Raw genomic sequence first — 26,940 nt, forward strand, 5'->3', positions numbered from 1 at the left:
GCTCAGTGATTCTGGGGGACAAATTACCCTCCTCCAATTGGAGCACCCCACTCCTTGCAACTCCTCTGTGCTCTACTATTGCTGTCTTCTGAGGGTAAGCAGATCTATATAAGACTGCACTGGACAATGCAGACTAATCAGGCTCAAACTCCTCTGGGTGTAATACACTGTATCACCACTAGGTGGTAACGTGGTCAGAACTTTCTCCCTAGACCCAAGATGAGAAGCAAGCAGCAGTCACATACTCTTGTTAAACTGCTAGGCAGCCAAGTCACTAATCAAACTCGGAGTCAGCTGGGGTGTAGCATGCCTTTATCTCTCTACATCATGGAGCTGAAACCCATCTAAAACATAACATTGGTATGATTGCTAAAATGTCAGCATCATGGACATAATTCTTAACTTTACATGGATGCCCTTACTTCAGACTGAAATAAGGGCATCCATGTAAAGTTAAGAATTATACAGCTAAGAATTACCATTTTGATCAGTACTGGTGTGGGCAGTAGAGTAGTTATTGCTTAAGATTTTCTCCCTCACCATACCATAGCCTAGGGTTCAGTGCTGTCTGCGTGGTTTACATGTTCTTTGTAGTACTTTGCTATCCAACAAACATGCAATTGACTGATTATAAAATGTTTAGATATATTGCATTTAATTCTACCATTGTACACAGAGTTTGGCTTTGGAAGGTCAGCATACTTACCTACTTACTAAACAAACAAACAAACAAATAAATATATGAATTTTATAAGTTATTAGTTGTACAATGACATTTTCTACAGAAATTAAGGAACTGATGCATACCTGCAGGAATATACATGATTTTTGCGCACACTTCTTCTGAAGAAACCCTTACATCCATCACAGCTTGGAGACCCATAGTGTTTCCCAGTTGCACGGTCACCACAAATAGCGCAAACACCACTGACACCACTACTGAGGAGGCTTATGCTGTTGGAATCCGTGGCAAGAACATCTTGGGAGGAAACAAAGAAAATAGTCTGTGTGGCTTTGCCTCATTGGCTCTATTCAATTTTAAATTAGAACAGCTAAAGTTTACAAATTTGATCATTGAGTGTACATTCTGATGGGTACTCATATCCTTAAAACTCCAGTGATACCATATCCCTTTATAATGCATATATACAAGAAACAGCAAAAACAGTAATCAGAGCATTCTCTTATGCATATGCCTTTGTTTGTAGCTGACACGTTCACATTTTTTTCATGAAACTTGTCACTAAATTTATTTGGTTGAAGGTTACCGAACACAGTCATGACTAATTTTCTGATCCACAATGAACAAAGATTTTCAGCTGTACATGCAAATGAGGCATAATGTGTGACTGATTGCAATGACAAACATTCACTGGACATGAAAAATACCATATATTGTTCTGAATATTGGAAACTGAAACAACGAGTTCAGGTACACCCATGAGAAAATAGAATCTGTAACTTCAGGGACATCTTGAGATTACCAAGTTTCTTATAGTCTGTCAAAAATGGTGATAAGACAAGCAATTATGAATAAGAAAATGATAGAACCATTATGGTTTTGAACCAACACATTCAAGTCCTGAAAATATAGGTTTCTGTAGAGTTTTGGCAATTGAGTTTTAACAACTAACTTGTGTGCCCTCTATTCTGCATTTTACTTAGTCAATGTAAATTTCTCAGTAAATGCCATCAGAGGCCAGGGGGTGTCCCTAATCTTTCCAAAATCTACCATCAAAACAATTTGGCTTCCTATGCTGCTTTAAAACTGGAATTAAAGTATTGTGACAGGCATTCTGATGTTAGACCATAGCGGTACCACCATTAGCTGTGGACAAGGTGCAGAGGTTTACCATCAAGGTGTACTTTATCTCCAAATATATGGTCTTGGAAAACACTGGAATCCAGTACTCACAGTAGATCCCTGGGTTTGTTGTCAGTTGTGGATGTACAGAAGGAGAACACTGAGGTGGAATGCTAAATACACTTAAAGGACAGCCTAGATATGCTAACTTAAAAAGCAATTAAGGCATGTGAAATACCAATTTGCCCCTATGCATGTTTATTTAGTTTCTTATTGCTTAGAGAATAAATAATGATATATATTTCAAGAGTTTAATATGCCATTTAGTAAATTTTTAAAAGCTAGTTACTGTGTGTGAGAATCTCCACAGAAAAATATTTTATTAAAATACTTTTGATTTATATATGAAGCAGCACTACTTCCATACATAGAGACTAAACAGAACATCATTTTAGTTTTAAACATCACTTTCCCTGTGTGTGATTGACTCAAAGTTTCATTGATTTTTGCACAAACTCCCCCCTCACCTTCCTTGTGAGGGACTTCACCCTTACGTTTCTCTAACTTATATATCCCAACTCCATGGTCACATTACCGTGGGAAAAGTAACAAAAAAAATCAACGCAGTGCACCATGAGGTCACTCCATACAAGTCATTGCAGGCTTAACAGAACACATCAGAGCAAAATTAGACAAAAGCTGCTCAGTGGCGAATGTCTTGATGGTGTGCAGACACACATCAAATATCTTACAGTAGGATGATAAGCACCAGAATACATAATTTATATAACTGGAAAAGTGTTTTTTGCATGTGTCACTGTTTTAAAACTGGATTTTAAAATATGTGGTCATATGATTTTTATGAACCTATGAACCACATCCCATATAAGGACCTACTACATTTCATTTGGAGACCTTTTTGCAGATCCATTCTCACTGACACTGACATATCAGAATTAGAATTTGATCAGAATTAGAATGTGATCAGAATTAGAGTTTGCTGGCAAGTAGATGTGCATCAAACTATTTTTACTTAGTATTGCTTTGGGTTCTTCCTCCATGTTCCTATAGATTTATAAAATTAGGAGTGCTGTTGAGTTGAGGGTTCTCTTTCCATACTACTATACCTTTAAAAATTAGCAATACTGTTGAGTTGAGGGTTCTGTTCCCACACTTCTGCAGGTTTATAAAATTAGCAATACTGATTAGGGTTCTGCCTCACACTCTCCTAACTTTAGATAATTTACTGTACTATTAAGGGTTCTTTCGCCACAATCCACTAACTTTATATAACTAACAGTAGTGATGTGGGTTCTGGTCCCCCAGTCCTCTACTTTAATATAATTAACCCCCATGTTGTAGTAACCCAGATGAATGTTACCCTTTGCAAGAGGTGACAGGGCAGTAGTGTTGTGATGTTAAGTGTGACGAGACAGCCTCAGTACTATTACTACTCTGAAAGCATAAAAACAGCTTTATGCATATGCTGTTAGTATAGATGCAATGTTCTTATACTGGACTGTTGCTGACATAAAGTGTCATGCAGCATCTCCTAAAATGTGGGGGTCTACATCCTCCGCCTAAAGCAGCTAGCATTCCCTAGCAGATTAGTATGGGTCCCCCATCAAGCCCCACAGGTACACCAAAGTAAGTGGTGCTCACTCCAGAACCCCTTACACACTGTGGTGTGAAATGATGCCTTTGAATTCATCCGTTGTAATACTGATCCAGAGAGTTCCATCCCCATCTAGCCTATCAGTAACAAGAGTACTCCCCCAGGTATGGAAGCCAGTAGTGTCCCTGCTCACCCATCCCAAAACATCTGTGCGTGTAATTGGTGAACAAAACACTATTCAAGCTCTGTGCTCCCCAACTGTGATAGAAGCACCCTTCTTCCCTTATCAGTTCTGCCTATGACCACCGGGCCTTGTAGGCCTATAACCAGCTTTTCAATGACTGGAGCCATGCCTCACCTCCTCACTCATGCTGCTGATGATCAGAATTCTCTGATAACCCCAGAGATGAATGTGTTTTTAATAAACCAGGGCAGAACCCCCAACACTACTGTTTTTTTATATAAAGTCTTTTTTTAGTAATCACGGGAAAGCCTTGCCTACCTCTTTTCCTTTAACTGTGATCAAAGTGTGCTGTCTACTCCACCATCACTATTCCAGTGGTGATGACTGTCCCCCACTTATCCACAGCTCATCTTCAAAATGATTCCATGTCACTAATTACTCTTACCCTCACCCCCCCCCCCTTTAGCAGTGATAACAATCCCCTGTGTACATTTTATTCCATCTAGGTGGAGATAAATAACCCCTACTGAACGATCTCCCACCAGGACAGTGACTGCAATCCTGTGTCTCTAACCATCATGATCTAGACAACATTTGGTTACCCTAACCCTTCGTGCATGACCTATCGATGGTCAGCAACTACTGTTTCAGCATGTTGAGAGTTGGAATGTTGTGACAATGCTTATCTATTATACAGAATCCTCCCAAGGAGATCCCACCTTCACAGCAGCTAACATCATCAGCATCATCACCCCCCTTTTTCCCATTTTCTGGATGTCCCATTAACTGTTGCCATCTCACTGAATTCAATGTCACTCTCCTCCCTTCTTTGCCAGTCATGCCTAACTGTCATAGGTTTTCTCTCACACAATCCATCCACTTCTTTGTAGGATGCCCTAATGTCGTCTTGCCTTCTTCCTGTTTGTCCCAATTCTTCTTTGGCAGGTTGTCTTCTACTTTCCTGACCCTGTGCCAGAACCACAGTCATCTGTTTTTTTTTTTACCCTGTCTACTACTGGAGCTACTTTAGCTTTGGTTTTGATGTGCATGTTTTGTCACTAGTCCCACAGTGTGGATCCTACCACCCATCTCGGACATGTCCTCTCCATCTCCTGCAGCTTCCTCAACTGTCCTGCCTTCACTGCTCACATTTCTGTACTGTACAGTAGTACTAGTTGCATCACTGTTTCGTACATCTTACCTTTTGGCTTCTTTGGTATTCTTCTGCCATACACTACCCCTGGGACTCTATGCCAGTTGTCTGCAACCCCTGATTCTAGCTTTGACCCCTTAATTTAGATTTCCATTCTCCTCAACCACCCCTTCTAGGTACCTGAAGCTGTTAACCTGTCCACTGTTTCCCTTCTATTTCAATTTTTAGCTTTATATGATTTCCATTTGCTTCCTTTACAACTATCTCATTTCAATTCAGTTTCATACCGTGTGCCTTCTTCAGTTTTGCATTCCATTCACCCATCCTTTGCTAAAGTTCTTGTTCAGAGTCTACCTGTAATGTCATATCATCTGCATACAGCAACTTTGTTGATCTGTTCCCTCTAACCTGTTTACTAATATAGTCCATCAATGGTATGGTTACAGCAGTCTACCTGTGTAGGTCAGCAGAGACAAACCAGTTGAATTACCTGGCTAAAAGAGCAACAAATTAAAATTAAAATCAGTGACCTATTTGGTCCCCCTGCTATCTATCTACATGTTTCATACTTTTCTCGAGCCCCAGTGCATCATGGTAAATAGTCGAGGCTAACCATCCCAGGGCTAATGATATACATTTTGATAGTGCTCAAGCCCTACATCACACTACTGTTGGACCAGGGCCTTAAGCCTTGTGTATAGTGCAACACATCTACCACAACTCCTCGTGTAACCAGAGCCCTGTGAATACACTGATTAGCACAGCCAGATACCCTCATCTGTGCTGTCAGCATTGTAGAGAGGCAAGCAGGAGTGCTGTGTGAGTCCAGCTGACAGTGAACCTGACAATAGAGAAGTGCTGTGACCTGTACAGTTCTGCCACCTTCTCTCTTCCTGTGACATTATCACCTATACGGTTCTACCACCCTCTCTAGTTCTGTGACATTATTACCTGTACAGTTCCACCACCTTCTCTCTTCCAGTGACATTATCACCTGTACAGTTCCACCACCTTCTCTCTTCCAGTGACATTATCACCTGTACAGATCCACCCCCCTCTCTCTTCCTGTGACACCCGTACAGTTCCAACCATGTTCTTTCTTCTAGTTATGTTATCACCTGTATAGTTCTATCCATGTTCTCTCTTCCATTGACATTGTCACATATACATTTCCACCAATGTTCCCTCTTGCTGTGACTGTGTCACCTGTACAGTTTCATACATATTCTCTTTTCCAGTGACATTGCTAGTTTTACAGTCCTTGCTGGGACATTATCACCTATACAGTTCTAACCAAGTTCTGCCTTGCTGTGAAATGGTTTGTATCATGTACAGATTAACAGTGTACTATGGGACAACCCCCTCCCCAAGACAATGCTTTCAGATTTTTTATTTTTTTAAATTTTCTATTGTTTCTTTTTTTACGGGATGAGACCCACTTTCATTGTCAGTCTTAATCTGTGAAATCTGTTCAACTAGACCTACATATGGGGATAATTCTTACTATAAAATATGCCATAACATAGCACAGTACACCCAAAACAGGGAATGTGATACAGTAGAACACGCACACCAAGACTTAGCAGTACACGACTAAGGATGATATGACATAACATGATACATCTGACATTCCGTGTACAGGATATGACATAACATGATACATCTGACATTCCATGTACATGATATGACATAACATGATACATCTGACATTCCGTGTACATGATATGACATAACATGATACATCTGACATTCCGTGTACAGGATATGACATAACATGATACATCTGACATTCCGTGTACATGATATGACATAACATGATACATCTGACATTCCGTGTACAGGATATGACATAACATGATACATCTGACATTCCGTGTACATGATATGACATAACATGATACATCTGACATTCCGTGTACATGATATGACATAACATGATACATCTGACATTCCGTGTACATGATTTAGAAGCATAAATGAAGTGCCTCAAGTTTTATTTTCTTTCATATGTTATTGTAAATGAGTCATAGTATGAGCAGTGTCAGAGGCACAACAGGTAGTACACTTGTTTTTAGTACAGAAGGCTGTGGGTTCCATTCCCATACCAGGTAGATTAATTGCTTTCAGTGTACTATAAGGGGAGTGCTGCAATCTTCATTGTGTCATCCTTCAGACGAGATATTAAATCAAGGTGTCATCTGCTTGAGCTGTTGGTAGTTCAGGTGGATGTAAAAGATGCCATGATATATATCCAAATGTGCTGTGACAGAATAAATACCACATCAGGTCTCCTGTGAAAAGAGGCTGCTATCCTGGTTAGACTAATTTGGTCACAGATAAACAAAATAAAAGTTTGTAAAACACTTCTGAATCTTTTATGTCAAGGAAACACAAACCTGTCTGGTGGACATCCTCTTTCAACAGGCTTTACAATAAAAGGAAGAAACTGTTATCCAAGGGTAAAAAGGAACAAATTCCAAATTGGAAAAACTCCCTCCTCAGCCTCAACAAGCAAATTAGATCACTAGTGAAAACCTCCAAAGCCAATTATGAATTGACACTAGCTTCTGAAACAAATTAAAACCACAAAGCCTTCTTCAGTTACATCAGGAACCTCCATGGCAAAGCTCAGGTTTGTTCCAAATTAGTAATTAACGGTACCACTTACACTGACTCTGTTGACTTAGCCAACCTGCTAGCAGATAGGTTCAGAGCAAACTTCACCCCCTATCCCCCCCCAAAGGCCCATTCGACATCCTTGATATTTGTCCCGCACTTCACATCTCTGTAGATCAAGTATTAAAGGCCCTATCCAAGGCAAAGAACACATCTTCCGTGGGACATGATAATATCCCAGGCTGTATTCTGCGCCATCTCCTGCAAGAACTAGCTTCGCCATTAAGCACCCTATTCAACCACAGCCTAAGTACAGGATTCACTCCAGCAGAGTGGAGAAGGGTCACTGTCATCCCCTTGCACAAAGATGGTGCCACTACTGACCCCGGAAACTATTGCCCCATTAGCATGACAAGTCTGATCTGTAAAACCATGGGGCGTATTATTCTGGATCTCATAAACAAGGACATAGGCAAAATCCAAGCACTTGGACCCACCCAGTTTGGATTCATCAAGGGCAGATCTTGCCTGTTGAACCTGGTTGACTTTTTGAGACTGTCACCAAGGCCCTGGCCTTTGACACAATCCCCCACTCAGGCATCATCGAAAAGCTAACACAACTTGGCGTAAATCCCTATCACATCAGTGATAGGGTGGCCAACTGGCTCATTGATAGGACCCACAAGGTCAAAATAGGTCCCTCCACCTCCAACAGCAAACCTGTCACTAGTGGTGTTCCCCAGGGATTTGTCCTAGGACCCATACTGTTTGGCATCTACTTCTTAGAGGTCCAGGCAAAGACAAAAGGCCTGTGGCTGATCACGTTTTCGGATGACTGTAAGTTGGGTGCAGTCATTGACTCCCCAAATAATGTTAACATACTGCAATAGGATCTCACAGCAACAAATGACTGGTGCCAAGGTCATGGCCTTAAGTTAAACACAAAAAAAATTTTTATCATACAATTTGGCAAAAACACGGTCCTTACTGATTACCACATTAACAGCAACCCCTTAAGCACACAACCTGTTGTGAGAGAATTGGGTACTCAGGTTGACAACAATCTCACATTCGACCATCATGTCGCTGCGGTGGTCAGAAAAAGGGAGGCTATTAACTCTTTGTACCCCTCCCTCATTTGGCCAATAATTGAGTATAATGTCTCGTTTGGTATGTACCTTTCCAAACACCTGCACCAACCGGAAAGGCCACAGAAATACCTCACAAAGAGAATCCATGGTCTCCAACACCTGCCCTATGTGGACAGGCTCAAATCACTATCACTCTACACAGTATCATACAGATTGCTCAGAGGTGATCTGTGTCTCACCTACAAGGCAATATTGGACCCTGCCCTAACTCTTCAAGCATTACCCGCTTGAAAGGCCTAAATCTAATATGCAACATCGACAAAACCTGTGGGAGAGACTTCCCATGCATGTCAAACAGAGTACCTCGCTGACCTTCTTCAAGTGCAACCTCGATGAGTGGATGGGAAAGCACAAATCTGTCCCAGGAGTTCCACCTGTGTCCCTCATTGACAGGGGGCAATAGGCGCTGACTGAGGTTTCTTTTTTGGGGATAAATTCTTGGCTAGGCTTGTAAGGGCCCCAGGTCTATTAGCCTAGTAACTTCCTATGATCCTTTGAAGCCAGAATCTGTTAGTACAACACGGTATGTGGTCATGCTGTTATATCTGCAACATTATTGACACAATTTTGGGCACCAGTAAACTATGCAACAAGTTACATATAACAAGTTATAGAAAAATGGAATTGTCTATGATTATTTAAAACAGAAGCACTTTGTTTGTACAAAATGATATGAGAAAGTCAGATCCAGTGCTAGAGGAAGACGTCACGTCTGATGTTATTCATTTTCTTCCTCTTCGTTTTCTTCACATTTGTCTGCCTGCTTTCCCCAGACTGCTGAAGCCAGACTCTTCCTGACACAACTGCCATTTCTTTCACTGAAGAAAAGCACCACCGTATTTTAGTAATTAACCAATGCATGACAAATAATTTACCACTACTCTGATCTCTTCATTTCTTCAACATCCACCACCACCCTGCACGATACACCTGCACAAGAAAATAAGTTGAATATTGAAATTAATCATGTTGGGGGGGGGGCTGCAGTGGTGCAGTGGTTAGCATTGCCACCTCACAGCAAGAGGTTCTCTGGTTCAATCTTCAGCTGGGGTGCCCTCTGTGTGGAGTCTTCATGTCCTCCCTGTGGTCTCGTGGGTTTCCTCCTGGTGCTCTGGTTTCCTCCCACATCCCAAAGACATGCTGCATGTGCATTGGGTACTCTAAATTGGCCCTAGGCATGAGTGTGTGCATGCATGCACCTTCTGTCGAAGGTTGGGTGCTGGGCTGGCAACTCAACACTCAAACTCCACTGCCAATCCTGAGCAGACAGGTGATCCGCTGTGGTGACCCCTAACCGGGAAAAGCCAAAATAAGAATTGAAATTAATCATGTTCTTTGAATATTAAGAAAAAAGTGTATAAAGTTTGATAATACACAGTTTGTCACAGGCACCAACTGACACACTTATTTTATGAACTGGACCCTGTCAAGATATGCTTTTAACATGTGTATTATTGTCACATGAGATTCTGTCTGCTTAAAAGCAAACATAAATTAAGGTAACCAGAAAATCACAAATGCTCCAGGAAACGTAAAGCTGTTTTAATTAGCCTGTTGACATCATAGTGAGCACTTCAGTTTCATTCTATGAAGCTCATTAGGAAACAGCTTCAACAAATGCCTGGCTCTGCCACATACAATTACTGTTTGCTGCACCATTAAACTACGGTGCAAGGCATATTATATACCAATTAAACTACCTGGAGGTCTCCTTACCTTAAAAGAACTGTCTGCTGCTATGGGAACCACTTGGTTCTGCATAAATAATGAAGAAATGCAATCTAAAATATATTTCTGAAATGAATCCCTCCTGTACCGGCAAATGTGTGCCTTTGACTGCGATTTATGGCTCCATAGAGAATCACACAACTGATGACCACACGTCAGGATGGCATTTTGAGTCTAGTATCCTTATAGAGCACATGAGTACATATTTTTTTTTATTTATGCTTTGTAGACCAGGTTAGTCCCACTAGGCTGAAGGCCACTTTTCAAGGGAGACATAAGAAGATATTTCTACTACTGGAGGAATTTGGCTACAGCATTGGGGAACGTCTCCTACTCTTTTTAATAGATGCCATGGAATCTTTTCCATCTACCAGAGCTACCACCAACTCAAGCAGGTGGGGCTTCAGTTTAAATCAGGTGTGCAGCACCCCCCCTAATACTGTACTGCAGTCTCAGTAATCCTATCACCTGCAGTGTGAAGAGAACCTGAAGACTCCTGGCCTCCCAACTTGAAAGGTGAGTATGCTACCTGTTACTCCAATGACACTGATTGCACTACTGACATTAATATAGTGAAGCTAGAAATAACATGCCATAGCATATGATACAAATAGAGACAACATAGCACAGAACTTAAGTATAGGTAGGGGTGACATGCTACAGTATATGACCGAAGACAGAGGTAACACACTACAGCACATGTGTACAGATAGGGAAATCATATTGCAGCATGAGTAGAGATAGGCATGATATACTTCAGTACACAAGTACAGACAGTGATAACATACTATAGCACGAGTACAGCTAGGGATAACATATTATAGCATGGATACAGATCATGATAACATGGTATAGCACCAGAGTACAGACAGGAATAACATGATATATCATTAGTACAGATAACAATAACATGCTATAGCACAAGTTCAGATAGGCTTAACATGCCATAACACATGAGGACAGATTGGGATAACATGGCATAACACATGAGGACAAACAGTGTTAACATGCTATTGCATGAATACAGATGGCAATAATGTGCTATAGCATGTAAATGCAGATAGGAATAATATTCTATGGCAGATGAGGACAGATAGGGGTAGCACAGTACAGCAATCAAGAACAGATAGGGATAATATTCCATAGCACAAGAGTGCAGGTAAGAATAGTATGCCATAACAGATAAGTGGAAACATAAATAATATGCCATAGCACACAAAGACATATAGATATAACAAGGCATAGCTCATGAATACACTTGGGGATAGAATAGTATAGTACATGAGTACAGATAGAAATAACATGCTATAGTACAAATACAGATATCAATAACATGATATAACACTGGTACAAATAGCAATAACATACCAGAGCACTTGAGTGTAGATAGGGATAACATACCATAACATATGAGTGCCAAAGCTCATGAGTATAGACAAGGCAACATGGCATAATACATGACCATAGATAAAGATAACATGCTATAGCATGAGTATATATAGCGCATTTATATCACGTCATCGAAAGCCGAAAACACCGAACACCATTTAATCAAACCTAAATAATCTAAAGCACACAATATCGAACATTCATAACAGCGAATTTTTTCCCAGGGAAAAAATTTGCTATTCCGAAACACATTCACACAACACAGGGACACCAAAAAAACAGCAATCCACACACGTACACTTAAAATCATACATCTAACCCTACACTAAACTATACAAACACTACTATCTATCCACTTACCATAACCCAACCCTAACCCTAAGATCCGTCACTATCGCACACTCACCTTACCCATACCCTAACCCTAACTCACTTAACCCGCCCCGTACCCTAAACTCTGTCACTATCGCACACTCACCTCACCAGTTCCCTAACCCTAACTCATGTAACCCGTGTCCCAAACCTAATGTCCACACAATCACACACTTACCTGAATCCCCGTAACTTTCCACAACAGTGCTAAAAATAGCAAAGCCACAGAAACAGACAACCAAATTCTTTCCCTAGGAAAGAATTTGACATTCTGCAGCTTCGCTATTTTTAGAGTTCGATGCATAGGGTTCGACATTGTGGCATTTGACGTTATCAGCTTTCGATAACGTGATATGAACCCGATATAGCAATACAATGCCACAGCACATAAACGCAGATAGGGATAACATGCCATAGCATGTGAGTACAGACAGGAAATTCATGCCACAGTAAGTAAGTAAATAAGTACCATAATGCCGGTGTACAGATAAGGATAATATGCCATAGAACATGGGTACTGAAAAGGATACCATGCCATAGCACATGATTACAGATAGAGATAACATGCCTTAGCATATGAGTACAGATAGTGATAACATGCTATAGGATATGATTACAGATAAGGATAATGACAGCAGTAATATGCTATAACATATAAACACGGATAGCGATAACATACAAAGAACATGGATAGACAAAGATATATTGTGCCACAGCAGGCAATGATAACATGCCATAGTACAAGAGCAAAGACAGGGATAATGTGCCATAGCGTGTGAGTACAGATAGTATAACATGCCATAGCACACGAGTACAGATAGTATAACATGTCATAGCACACGAGGGCAGATAGTACAACATGTCATAGCACACGAGGGCAGATAGTACAACATGTCATAGCACACGAGGGCAGATAGTACAACATGTCATAGCACACGAGTGCAGATAGTAGAATATGCCATAGCACAAGTATAGATAGGGATCACCTGCCACAGCACATGAGTGCAAACAGAGGTAATGTGCCACCGCACATGAGTACAGATAAGATAACATGCTACAGCACAATTACAGATAGGAAAAACCTTTGATTGTATTTTACTGGAGCTGAAGTTTTCTTGAAGAAAGAACTTAATCTTAAAAAGATCTCTTAAGAAAACATTTGATGGATGATTATTTTGAACAGGAAGCAGAGAACTAACAAAGTAGTTGAAATTCTACATCTAAAAAGGTCACAACAAAAAAACAGGGTCTGAATCCTCCTTGAAGTTCATCTGTCTCAGTCTCATCCTGATAGTTTGTTTAACCCGTCTCATGTACTGTTGTCTTCTCCTTAGTTAAGCCTCAACACTTCAAAGCTAACTGGAACAAACATATAGCAGCACTGCTTGTTTTACTTACAGGTATGGTAGCTATACTCAACCCTCTCTGTCTCAGACTCTCTGCATGATCTTAGACTGCATATGCCGAAAGTATGTTTCAGGTTAATCATTCTCCCTTAGGTTAACGGAATAAACAGTTCTGAAAATTTCATACATTAATTTTGGTGCTCTTATAAAATCAGATGAATTGCCTAACAGCTGCTGAAGTTAGTGTTGTAATGTTATATAGCTTCAGACAGCTTACAGTATTTCTCAAAAGTATCAAACCCATTGATATTCTTTGATAATTTAAAATACCAGAAGTGTAATACTACAGGGAGATAAATGACACTTATAATACTACAGGGAGAAAAATGTCAGGGGTGCAATATTACAAGAGAGATAAAGGTCAGATGTGTAATATTACAGGAATATAAAGGTCAGAGGTGTAATATTACACAGAGATAAATGCCAGAGGTGTAATATTACAGGGGGATAAATGACACAGGCATAATACTACAGGGAGATAAATGCCAGAGGTATAATATTACAGGAAGATAAAGGTCAGAGGTGTAATATTACAGAGAAGATAAAGGTCAGAGGTGTCATATTTCACAGGGATAAATGCCAGAGATGTAATATTACAGGGGGATAAATGACACAGGTATAATACTACAGGGAGATAAATGTCAGAGGTGTAATATTACAGGAAGATAAAGGTCAGAGGTGTAATATTACAGAGAAGATAAAGGTCAGAGGTGTCATATTACACAGGGATAAATGCCAGAGGTGTAATATTACAGGGGGATAAATGACACAGGTATAATACTACAGGGAGATAAATGTCAGAGGTGTAATATTACAGAGAGATAAATGTTAGAGGTGTAATATTACAGGAAGATAAAGGTCAGAGGTGTAATATTACAGGGGGATAAATGCCAGAGGTATAATATTACAGAGAGATAAATGCTGCAGGTGTGATATTACAGTGAAACTACTTTGACTGCAGATCAGATAACCCTGCTGAATGAAAAATGATCAGCAATTGAACAAGTCAATTTTAAACAGATAAGTTTTAATGTGTGGTCCAGCTTTATGTTAAGCATAAAGTGTGTTAAGCACAATACGACCTACAGTGGACTTTTAGGGTTTGAAAGCTATATGGATAAAAAAATTAGGCTATTTAAATCATATCTTTTTTACAGATATACAGCAGGAATGCCAAGAACTCATTACAAGTCTAGTGAGAAAGCATTCAGTACCTAAACTACAGGGAGTGAGACCCTTTCCTTATAAAATAACATTGTAGATTACATAGTAAATAAAAGTTTATACCTAATTGCTGCTTACATTGGTTTACTATATAGGGAAAATAAAAAGGTGCTTGAGGAAATGATGTAAAGTATTACACCAAATGGTCTGCCAGAAGTCAAAAAGCGCACATAAGGGCTGCACCAAAGTTCTGAATGCTAACTATGCCACTTTGTTAAAGCCTAAGTTTGGAAACAAACTCATTCAAGCATAAATCAAATATTCAAAAGCACAGGCTTTGTAAATCAACAGCAAGGTGCATATTATTAAGGGTATTTTGCTCTAAGAACTGAACTAATGAGACTTTGATCTTGCTCTAGCAGTAATGCAGATCCAGTATTCCATGCAGGACAAATGCACTGATTGGTCACCCAGATGACCAGGATTAAAGACCTGGATGCTAAATAAGCATGAGGGGAGAGCGAACTACCAATGTTTCTTCACCACTTATAAGGAGTGGGAATCTGACTGTCTGCCATGCTGCCACAGAGTGTATGAATACATGAATTTAAGCACAATGAGCCACTTGCAGACAAACACCTGTCACCAATCAATGCCTTGCATTGCACTTAGAAGGAGATGTTTAGAAACTTTTGTTTGAGCAGTAATTTGTAGTATAACGCATTTTTAGTACACAGAAACTTTCCACTGTGCTTTGCCATGCAGTAGAATAAAAGTGTATTATAAACATCTGTAATGTAAGACTATTAAACTTACATGCTATAAAAATAATCTTGTATATGACAAATGAAGGCTTGTTTTAGAATTAACAGGAATAAAGTTCATGTAATGAAAGTTTAAGACCTTAAACTGCAGTTTTATCAATCCCATTGCACTCTACATATTCACAGAAATAAAAACAGTTCAGTAGAGCCCAATGCTTTCTGTGAAAGTGTTGCAAATTATGCTGGTTGTGTAGAAAGCAGTTGTTAACCTTTTACTGCAGGCAGGAAGAAAATTCTGTTAAAAATATGATGATGATAATAATAATAATAATAATAATAATAAATAATAATAATAATAGTAATGAATAATAAATACTTTCTATGAGATTCTATGAAACTATCATTTTTACTTCCATACAAAGAGTAACTTAATAGCAGCTGAAGGAATAAAAGAACATATTTTATACAAATTTGTTTCATTTGCATACTTTAACATAAGAATGCATGGAATTCTTTTCATTAGGAACATAATATCAGTACCAATATGTCTAGGATGTTAAGCATATTTTTGTAAACATGGAATCCAGAGCTGTCTTTTAGAAAGCTTTTAGTAAGTCTAATTAGAAAATTGCAATATGACTGTTTGCTAACACCTGTTATACGAGTTATAGTTGAGTGTATCTTTTTAGTAATAGGTCATTTATTATTGAAGATACCCACATCTCTGTGAAGTGGTAAGGCAAATCGCTTTGGACATATATTTTGATAACTTCATAAATGACAGATATTCTGATCCCTTTTTTCATTATCTGACTTTTTCAGTCATTCAGTTTTCTCTCAAGTAAAGAATCATTGCATATGATGTTAAATACAGCTATTACTTGAAATCTAATAGTTAAATTTCAAAGAAAATAAGGTGTCCAAATAATCAGGAAAATGTTGTTTCACCTAATGTGCATTTAATGTTACTAGCCTCCATAAAGTTAGAAGTCTTAATATTCATTTTTCTACAACTGTGCTGTGAGATTTTGCAATAACAAGGCTGGCAAAACTGAGTCACTACATTTTTGGAGGAATCAGAATCCATGAGGTTTTCAGAAGAAGCCAACACGTTGCATGCTTTTTGCCTGCCCGTGGTTTTGAGGACTACAGATTGATGAAATACCATCTGCTTTTGATGTTTATTTCTTTGTTGAGGTTTTTATTACTCTGATGTCATGCTGAATCAATATTTAGTTGTACCTTGAAATGTTATAAAAAGGTACAAGCTGACCTTTAAGCATCAGTATGTGTCTGACTGTAACATTAGAAGTCCAAAACTACCTCCTCATGTACCTCTGTGCAATTTATATATATATATATATATATATATACATATATATATATATATATATATATATATATATATATATATATATATATATATATATATATATATATATATATATATAAATATAAACAAACACACAACCTGGAGTCCTCTAAAAACCCTCTCCCTAGACAATGCAGTAGCCTACTTTAATACTCCATTCTTAGACCTGTTAAATGTCCTTGCTCCCTCCAGAACCAAAATAATTAAAAGTAAGACTTTCCCACGGTTAAGCAAAGAAACTACAACCATTATGCATCTCCATGACAATCCCTGAAAACACTACCAGAAAAATAAAACCCATGCCACCCTGACTGAATATATGCTACTATGTAACAAAGTAAAAAAACTTGTGTCCGACCACAAATCCTATCTCTCCACCCTTCAAAATAACCACAAGACCAGCCCCCAAAAATTTTGGAATGGCATCTCCACCCTCCTCAATCCTGGCAAAAGAGACAACCCCTGCCCTGACCCAAATGTCCCAGACCTCTCCTTAGCCACCCAATTTAACTCCTTCTTTATTGATTCTATAGCCAAACTACTTCCTTCCCCAACAAAGCTTCACGTCCACCTCCTCCTATCTCTCCCTCCCCTAACACTACCACCTCCCAACATCCTTCCTTCACTATCAAACCCATTCTTATTGCCACCATAAAAAAACTCCTTCAGAAACTGAAACCATGCTCAAATGCCCCTGATGACCTTCCTTCCTACTTCCTCAAAATTGCAGCTGATGCCATCGCTTTCCTCATCTCCATTCTAATAAACCGCTCAGTCCAAGAAAACTATGTACCCCATACCCTGAAAAAGGCCTATATCATTCCCCTTCACAAAGGAGGCAATAACAAGAACATTCCCCATTTCCGGCCAATCACTATCTTATCCCCTATCTCAAAAGTTCTAGAAAAGTGTATCCATCTTCAACTTCTACCGTACCTCACAGACAACGACCTACTGACCCCCACATGACATGGTTTTAGGCCTGGCCACAGTACCACAACCACTCTCCTCTCCCTCCTCGAAACAGTCAACAAAGCCTGGGATTCTGGCTGTCTAGTGTCCACCCTGCTGCTGGACTTATCCAAGACCTTTGACACTATCTCCCATAACCTTCTCCTATCTAAACTCTCTAATCTAAACACTCTTCTGTCAACTGTTTTTTTAGTTATCTCTCTGACAGACAACAAGCTGTCAAATGGAAAAAAGCCACCTCCTCCTTCCTTAATGCACCTACAGGCATACCCCAGGGTTCCATATTGGGTCCCCTACTGTTCAACATTTTCATAAATGACTTCCACCAGAACGTTCTTAGTGCTAAACTGATTCAATATGCAGATGACTCTATGATCATCTGCTCCACCACTTCCACCTCCACTCTCTTAAAACTAACTCAGGAACATTAGATGATAGACAACCACCTATCACTTAACACATCAAAAACTAAAATTATGTTATTTTTCCCTTCAAAAAGTACTGTTATAGAGAAGAACTCATTCTCAATGTATTTATTTATTTATTGCATTTGTTGACCAGGAAAGTCCACTGGGCCTGGAGGAGCTCATTTTCAGTGGAGGCCCAGGGAGAAAAGCTCCACATTATTACATACAATTAACCAAATAAAACATTGTAGATACACGAATAAAACAAATGTAGTACTATATACAATTAGTTAGATCAGTTGTTAATATATAAAAATGTACAAACAGTAGAAAGGATAAGACTATTTGCTGAGATGACATTCTAGTAATACATAGAAAATACATATTCATTTTTTTAAATGACAGTATAAATAGAAAAAGAAGTATGAAAGTCATAGTAGAAGAAGAAAGTCGCTTAGCAGTATATATGAGTAGAGAAAGACAATAATATCTACATATGAGTGCATAGAATTCAAAGTAGAGGGGTGTAGATTACAGGGAGAAGCCATTACTAGCCAAAACAATACCTCTCTCGAGGTAGCTTCCCATGCAAAGCTTCTAGGGGTCCTTACTGATGAACAGTTAAAATTCGATAACCACCTACTGACCAATATAAAGAAAACCCACCAGAAACTAGGCATGTTGTACCGCCATAACCGCTATATCACTCCCACTACTAAACGTGTACTCTCTAACACCTTCCTCATTCCTTCTCTTCTATATGGTGCCCCACTTCTTATCAACCTTTAATTCTCTCTAAAGACAAAGTTATCCTCCTGTTATAACAACATTTCTAAGTTTGCTACTGGCTATAAATCCTTCTCCCACCACTGCAATGCCCTACACAAACTAAATTGGCTCGAACTTTCCAACCATCTTACCTACATTCAACTTACTCAGGCCCATAAACTCATCTTTGATCCCTCCATCTGCCCCTCCCTTGCCTCCTCCTTCAAAATGCACCCACCCAACAGACTTCTAAGATCCAATAACCAGAATTTGCTTGAACTGCACAAGCTTGCTCATCCTACAGGCAAACACCTGCTATCCTTTTCCCTAGCTCGCCTCTGGAACGCCCTGCCACCTCTTATTCATTCTACAGTCAACCACGCCACCTTTAAGATCCTACTTCATTCTCATCTCAAACCCTCTGGGAATGTTCCTGCTCTCATCCCATGATGCACCTCTTTTTCTTCCATTTCTCACCCTCCTTTACTTCTCTCTTCCCTTCATCACACTGAGCGTCTCTGACTACGACCATCTTCATGTTTCTCATTTGCTCCCACTCTTGCTCTATTCTTTCCTTACTGTCCCCCCTTCTTACATTCAACAACGAACACCTCTTATCCCCGTCATCCTTTAACTCTGTAAGATTTCATGTAAAACTGTAATGTCACCCCCTGTGTTATTTCACATTCTAACAAATTTAACAGGAATATGCACCAATGGATTTTTCTTATTTTAATTGACCTGTGTGTGTGTGTGTGTGTGTGTGTGTGTGTGTGTGTGTGTGTGTGTGTGTGTGTGTGTGTGTGTGTGTGTGTGCGCGCACGTGTGTGTGTGTGTGTGTGTGTGTGTGTGTGTGTGTGTGTGTGTGTGTGTGTGTGTGTGTGTGTGTGTGTGTGTGTGTGTGTGTGTGTGTGTGTGTGTGTGTGTGTGTGTGTGTGTGTGTGTGTGTGTGTGTGTGTGTGTGTGTGTGTGTGTGTGTGTGTGTGTGTAATTTTACCTTTTGCTTTTTTGACTGCATTTTCACTGCAATCATGGATTTTTTGTCATTTTGCTTAATACCATCATTCTTCAATAGTATTACATAAATGTAAATGCATTGTCTTCATATTATATTGTTGTTCATGGAGCTTTTCTTCCCGGGACTCCACTGAAAATGGGCTCCTCATTGCCCAGTGGACTATCCCAGTAAACAAACTGTAAAATAAATAAATACATATACAGAAGCATAGTAATAGTGTGGCTACTCTCACCCAATAAACAGTCAAAAATAAATGCAAATTCCACTGGAAATTTAGAACTTTGGACAGAAAAAAGTGATAGAGACCTAGAAGGTTTTGTTTAGTAATATTTTAAAAACAGGGATAGTACCAGTATTTTGTAAGAAAGCTGTGGTGCATGGACTACTCAAATATGGCAAATACCCTTTAAATCCTACTTCATATAGTCCAGTTTCAATTTTAAACCATGATTATAAAGTATTTGTCTTACTAGCTAAGCGCATCATCTGCATACAGCAACTTTGTTAATCTGTCCTCTCTGACCTCTTTACTCCATCACTAACGTCTCTGGAAGTGGGCTGATAGCTGAACCCTGATGCACAACCACGTCCACTTAGAAGCCCTCTGTGAGAAAAAACACTGTCCTTGTATATAATAGCCTGCACTAATTCTACCACTATTTCTGGGACTTCAAGCCATTACATGACTGTCTAAATCAGCTGTCTGGGGACCTTGTCATGTGCTTTGTCCAGTCTAGGAATGTCCAGTTCGGCTCCTTCCTCTTTAGCTTCTTGTCAACTATTCATCTCACTGAAAACATCGGGTCAGCTGTGAGAAAACTGAAGATGATACCATGGCAAAATGTATTTATTAAACCTCCAACACACTAAAAACAAGAAATGAGCACTTTCGGCTTTTCACCTTCTTCAGATCTGCATTCACAAATCTAATGCTCAGTTAAATACTAAAATCATCCAATAAAATTCAAAATAAGTTCTCACTAATGCCCTGTACAAGCAAGTCAGCATGCATAAAGATTATATTTTTCACTTTATGACACTACAAGTGATAGATCACAGTATGAAAAAGAGGGGATCTTAAAGGTTTAACTGAACTTGAAAAAAACTATGAATTGTTACCTATGAAACCCATTTTGAGAAGGTGTTGGCTTAGATGATGACGCTGATTGGGCATGCCTCTCTTTTTGCCTATGTGATTAACAGAAGTGAAATCTGCATAGGAAATTATGTCAGCGATGATGTAACTTCCATAGGAAATGATGTCAGCGATGATGTAACTTCCATAGGAAATGATGTTAGTGATGATGCATTTTGAATTTTATTGGATGATTTTAGTATTTAACTGAGCATTAGATTTGTGAATGCAGATCTGAAGAAGATGAAAAGCCGAAAGCACTCATCTCTTGTCTTTAGTGCGTTGGAGTTTTAATAAATACGTTTTGCCGTGGTATCATCCTCTGTTTTCTCACACTTGGATTTGTTTTTCAGGAGTGATTTTGCTGGCTTACTTGGATTCATTTATTTATTCATCGGGTCAGTTGTGCTACATCCTGATCTGAATCTAAACTGCTCAGCTCCCATTTTATTTTCTACTACTCAGCATATTTGTTTATCAATCACCCTGTCCAGAACTTTGATGCAATGTGACAGGAGTTTGACACCTCTCTATTCCCCACAGTTGTAAATGTCCCCTTTGTTCTTGAACACTGGCACAAGTAAGTTTAATCTCCAGTCACCTAGGATACACCTTTCTCTCTACACTACTATGAGTACCCTCAGAAACCATTTCTCCCCTAACTCAGCCAACAACTTAATTATATCTGCCGTGACCTCATCCAAGCCTACTGCTTTTCCTGATTATATTTTTCTTAGTGCTATTCTTAATTCTTCTGTGGTGGACTCTACTTTCTTTCACTGTAGGCTGTGTCTGGGGCAGTACATCTTCTGTGGATTTTCTTCATTCAGAAGCTGCTGGAAGTAGTCCTTCCATCTTTCAGGGTTGTCCTGTGGACTGGCGAGCAGGTTTCCTGCTGGCATCCCCTATGAAGGGTGTCTGATGACTACCTTTATTATCCTTCTCTCTTTGCCTTGTAACCTTGCACCCTAAAATAATTTCTTTATACCATTTACAGAGCCACTTTCTAGAAGCTAGTCGAGTGCCTCAGATACATTGTTCTTTGCTTTTGCAAATCCTCTTTTAACCTCTGTGTTAACCAACTAGTATTCCTTCTAAGCCTGTTCTGTCTTTTCTATATCCCACTTTTTCCTACACTCACTCTTCCTGGCATGCATCTCAACCTTTAAACACAAGAAAAAAGGACAAATCCAGAAATAATGAGGTAGCAAAGGCCCAAATCAGGGACAGATTTTAAATATTGCTCTTATAACTAAGAAAGTTGCTATAATGACAGTTTTGCATTAACATACATTTTCTGAAGAATATGAAGTCTGAAACTGAAATAGAAGTCATTATTTAGTGGCATCAGTCTGAGCAATCTGTACATACATGGACAGTTGAGTGGATTCCTGAACTTCTGGATTCCACCACCGGTGTCCCTTATGTACCTTATTTCCATACCTGGCTTGGTCGTATACCTGTGCTATAGGCCTCACACATGCTGTTTTGAGATGCTGCCATTTTTCTTCAGCTCCACCTAGTTTCTCTTCCTCTTCTTCCTGAAGTGCTACGGTCCTGAATAATTTCTTAAACTCTTGTGCTTTCTCTCCAATCAAATTCCAGGTCTTCAGCCTAGTCTCTATTGTTCATAGCGCCTTCTCAGACCACTGCTTGCAGATGATTGTGCAACCAGTGACCTATGCTGTGGGCCAATTGTTTCACTGGGAATGACTTTGCAATCACTGATTCAATCCCTTTTCTTGGAAGGAGGAAGTTAACTTGAGTTGCACGTTGGCCACTCTTGTATGTATTACTGAGAGTGTTTCTCTTGTTGACATATGTTGGCCACCATTAAGCCATTTGCCAGACAGAAGTCTAGAATGGCCTGTCCTGTATTCTTATTGCCTTACCCATGTAGACCCATAGCCTGTTTTGTCTGTCCCAATACGTGCATTCAGATCCCACATTACCAAATCATGTTGTCCAGCTTTATCTAGTATGTCTTGCCACAGCTGCCTGAATGTACTCTTTTTTTCTCTATCCCAAACCTGCTGTGGGATATAGGCCGAGACTGTGTATAGCCCCCTATCCTTACATTGGAGTCTGATTGCCATGTGTCTGTTTAATTCTGATGACATCCCTCACTGCCATCTGAAGCCTTTGTCTCACCACAGTTCCCACACCATTTCTGGCTTGTTCTCCTTCTACATAATAGACTCTGGATCTCAAGCCAAGTGGCTTTGCTGCACTGTCCTTCCATCTTGTAACCTGGATACAGAGGATGTCCAGCCTCATCCTTTCCATCATGTCATCCACTTCCAAGCCCTGTCTTGTTAGGAAGCCTACACTGAGTGTAGCAATTCTTAGTTCATGTTTTGCAGAGTGATTGGCTTTACATCTATGTTTTGCTCAAGAGAGCTATTCCAGGTACCCCAAGCTGGACAACTGGACAACAGTGGACCCAAGGCTGCAGGGCTTTATTTTGAGCATACACTCACACTTAAATAGGGGTACACAGACCCTTCCCACCATTCAGATGAATAGTGACAGGTTAGAGTAGGCCTGGTTCTCAATCCACTTATCACCGGTAACTACCCACGCCCATTTTTGGCAACAATAGTCAACATGACCAAATTACCTAGAGCCATATTTTACACCATTGAGTGGCTAACCCTGCCACCGTGTACAGTCTGTGATCCATGCTCCCTTATTTAGATGATAGTGGGCACTGGGCACCACAGTTGATGCCCAAAGTGGTTGGTCTATATAACTCTTAACCTGTAGGGTACCATCTAGAGTCTGTGCTGCAGCCTACAACTCTATAAAATAAATAATTAAATAAGGCAGCAGGTCAGTAATAAATTACTTGCTCTGTGGGGTCATTTCCATTAGAAAGCTACATGACAATGTTTATTACTTTACTATTTTTGCTCTTATCTAATTATATGAGGATTACGCACCATCTGACTAGATTGCCCCAGGGTACTTGTTTTCACTTAACATTGACTTCATTTTAAAAAGATCTTAGACGTTATTTCATAGGCTCTGCTAGTTTGTCCCATACCAGCAATAGGGATGGAAGACTGAGGATTTGAAGGAAAGAGGCTTTTGTAGTGTATGGAGAGCTCTGATATTCAGAAAAGGCAAACCAGTTAAGTGTTAGAGTGGAGTAAGACCCGACCGTAACAAATGTTAAGCACCCCCTGCTGAAGTTGTTAATGTCGGGTCCCACTCTAGGCAATAAAATCTGCCCGTACAAATGACAGCATAGAATAAAAGATTTATTTCTGTCTGCTGTCCATCAGTAACATGTCCCTGACTTCTTGTTTTAAACTTAGAAAGTTAATAGAATAATAAGATGTATGTTCGCCTGATTATCTAACAGATATGAAGTCTGGAACCTAAAAGTATGCCATCATTTAGTGTAGTCAATCTTTAGTAATTTCTCATAAAAACATGGACTTTATAAGGATCACACCCAAAGTATGAGGCAAAAATCTAGACATTCTGTGAAAATCTAGACACTTGAGAGGCATGGAAGGTGAGTGCAAATGTAAGGGACAGTGTTACACTACCTGTCTGAAAGAGCTCACTTAAGAGTTTTATGGCTTTGAAAGCCGGTAAAACACTTAGCTTTATTTTTTTTTACTGTAACTTGTAGTACGTGGAGCAGATAAAGCTCTAGGCACTACAAAGAATTATGAGTGGTTCTCCGATGCTAACCTAATATTTTGTGTTCTCGACATGGATGACAAGATTTACCTTTGCTTTGGAGGTGAATTTCTTGGTATCTGTGTCTTGAGCACACAATAACGTGGTTAGCATCAGTGGACTGCTCATAATCCTCTATATTGTACGTGGAGAAGAAGAATGAAATGTGGTTACAGTTTAGGAAGTGCTCTGTTGGAAGGAGGAAGAGTAAAACACAGTGGCTTCTCATTGTGGAATGACGAATGGCAGACATCATTAGAGACTTGCGTAAAATATGATGTGAAACATAGTCAGTGCTTGAGATGGTCAGTATTGTAATCAAATAATTTACTTTTGAGGTTCTTGTTTATGATTATGTATATACATGATTTGACAATGGGTATGTCCCCACCGACCAAATGGACATTTTTCTCGGGAAGATGGACGTGGTAAATTATTTAATAAGATATTCGGTACAACAGACAAAAGTATCATATTAAGGGGAGAAAAGGAATGTGAATCTTCTGTGCTAATTAGAACTGCAATCATACTCAGTCTTGAATTTGCTGACTCTGCCGCATAGAGGTTCTGGCCATGGCTATACCAAAGGTGACCAGGGGTCAAGTAATGACCTGAGCAATAGAAGTACCACCTAGGGAGAGATGGGAATAAGATTCTGATTTGTGCTTTCCCATCCTGCTAACAGGTTTGCAGAGTCTACACCTGAGGGAAGGCCCAGAATTACAAGTCTTACAACAGGACTGATGGCCCGGTTGAGAGGTGGGACCACAAACCTACCAAGCAGCATATGTACCCTTAGTTACAGATGTTGGGGTATGGAAGTTTGCAATTTCATGATATACTGTAGCAAGCTGCAATACAACTTGTGGCAAAAAAATGGGGTCTTAGGAAACTTAAATCTCCTAATCCCTGTGAGGTGAAAGCCACAGCGCCCAGCTTTTCTCTCACAGAGTGATAAAGCCTGGATCTCATGGAAAACCATCAGATCCCTCTCTTCTCTCCAAACCCACTGAACTCTTAGAAATACCACAAAACCCAAGTCATTCTTGACAGGAAAAACAGTTTCGCCAACCTCCAAACAACTCTCCAGTGTAGCTCACCCAAAAAATTCTACTCTGGCATATCTCAGCTTCTTAAACCTGGCAAGCCATCCCCATCCCATATCCCAGTCAGCCAGCCTACCAAACTGCCTGTGTATTCAACTCCTACTTTATCAGCTCCACAAGCTCTTTATCTAACCCTCCTTCAACTGCTACTCCTAACATCCAGCAATGTATCACTCTCCAAAATCATGACTTTACCCACCCTGTTCCTACAAACAAAATATGTACATATCTATCCTCACTCAAGCCAAGCACTCTAACCCCTGAGCATTTCCCCTCAAGTTCCTTAAAACTGCAGCAGATGCAAACACCTACCCTGTATCTGTCTTCAACAATGGATCCATACTTGAATATCACTTCCAAAATGCTGGAAACACTCCTACAACCTTCCACTCCACAAAGGCACTTGTGTATAGAAATGAATAACTTCAGGCCTATCACTATCCTCTCTACATTGTCCAAGATCCTGACAAAATGTATATGCTCCCAAGTTCTCCACTAATTACTCTCTAATAATCTTCTATCCCCATCATAGCATGGCTTTTATCCTTCTCACAGTAGTGACACAAATTTTCTATCCTTTTTGCATACAGTTCATCTGTACAGAAATAACAACTCCTTGGTATCTGCTTCTCAGTCTCTGTAAGACATTCAGCACAGTCTCTCACCAAACGTTTGTTCAGTAACTTTCACATCTAGGTATCCCAAATTCTTCTTCTCTCTCATTCTTTAGCTCCTATTTCTTAAACAGAATTCAAAGTGCTAAATGGTGACCTTTTACTTCTTCTCTTCCTGCTACTCCTACAGGAGTTCCAAAGAGGTCCATCTTAGATACTATCCTTCTCAACATTTTTATCAATGATCCTCCTCTTCAGTTCATTAACCCTACCGTTATTCAATATGTGGAGGACTCCAACATTATGTTTTCTGCCAACTCCATGCATGAACTCCAGTTACTAAGCCAGCAATCCTTCTCTTCTATGGAATCCTTGTTCAGTGACTCTACCCTTGTTTTTTTTCTCTAACATAAAAATAAAGTGATGGTAACCATCACCAAATCCTACCAAAATTCTGCAAACACTTTCACTGTCACATTCTCAAATTGGACCTCCATAAAACATGTTAA

The 26,940-nt window shown here is 39.6% G+C and overlaps 1 protein-coding gene across 2 annotated transcripts in view; it reads right to left on the reverse strand.

Annotated features, from left to right (window-relative positions):
* LOC122810440 (hepatocyte nuclear factor 4-beta-like) overlaps positions 1-26,940 on the reverse strand; it is a 954,244-nt gene that overhangs the window by 683,482 nt on the left and 243,822 nt on the right. For both annotated transcript variants that reach the window (XM_044082058.1, XM_044082059.1), the window contains exon 2: positions 808-979. In XM_044082058.1, coding sequence (XP_043937993.1) covers positions 808-979 — 172 coding nt within the window. The remainder of the gene's footprint in view (positions 1-807; positions 980-26,940) is intronic.

The sequence above is a fragment of the Protopterus annectens genome, chromosome 8.part1 (assembly GCF_019279795.1).
Source record: "Protopterus annectens isolate FY-2018-M chromosome 8.part1, PAN1.0, whole genome shotgun sequence".
NCBI classification, from domain to species: domain Eukaryota; kingdom Metazoa; phylum Chordata; order Ceratodontiformes; family Protopteridae; genus Protopterus; species Protopterus annectens.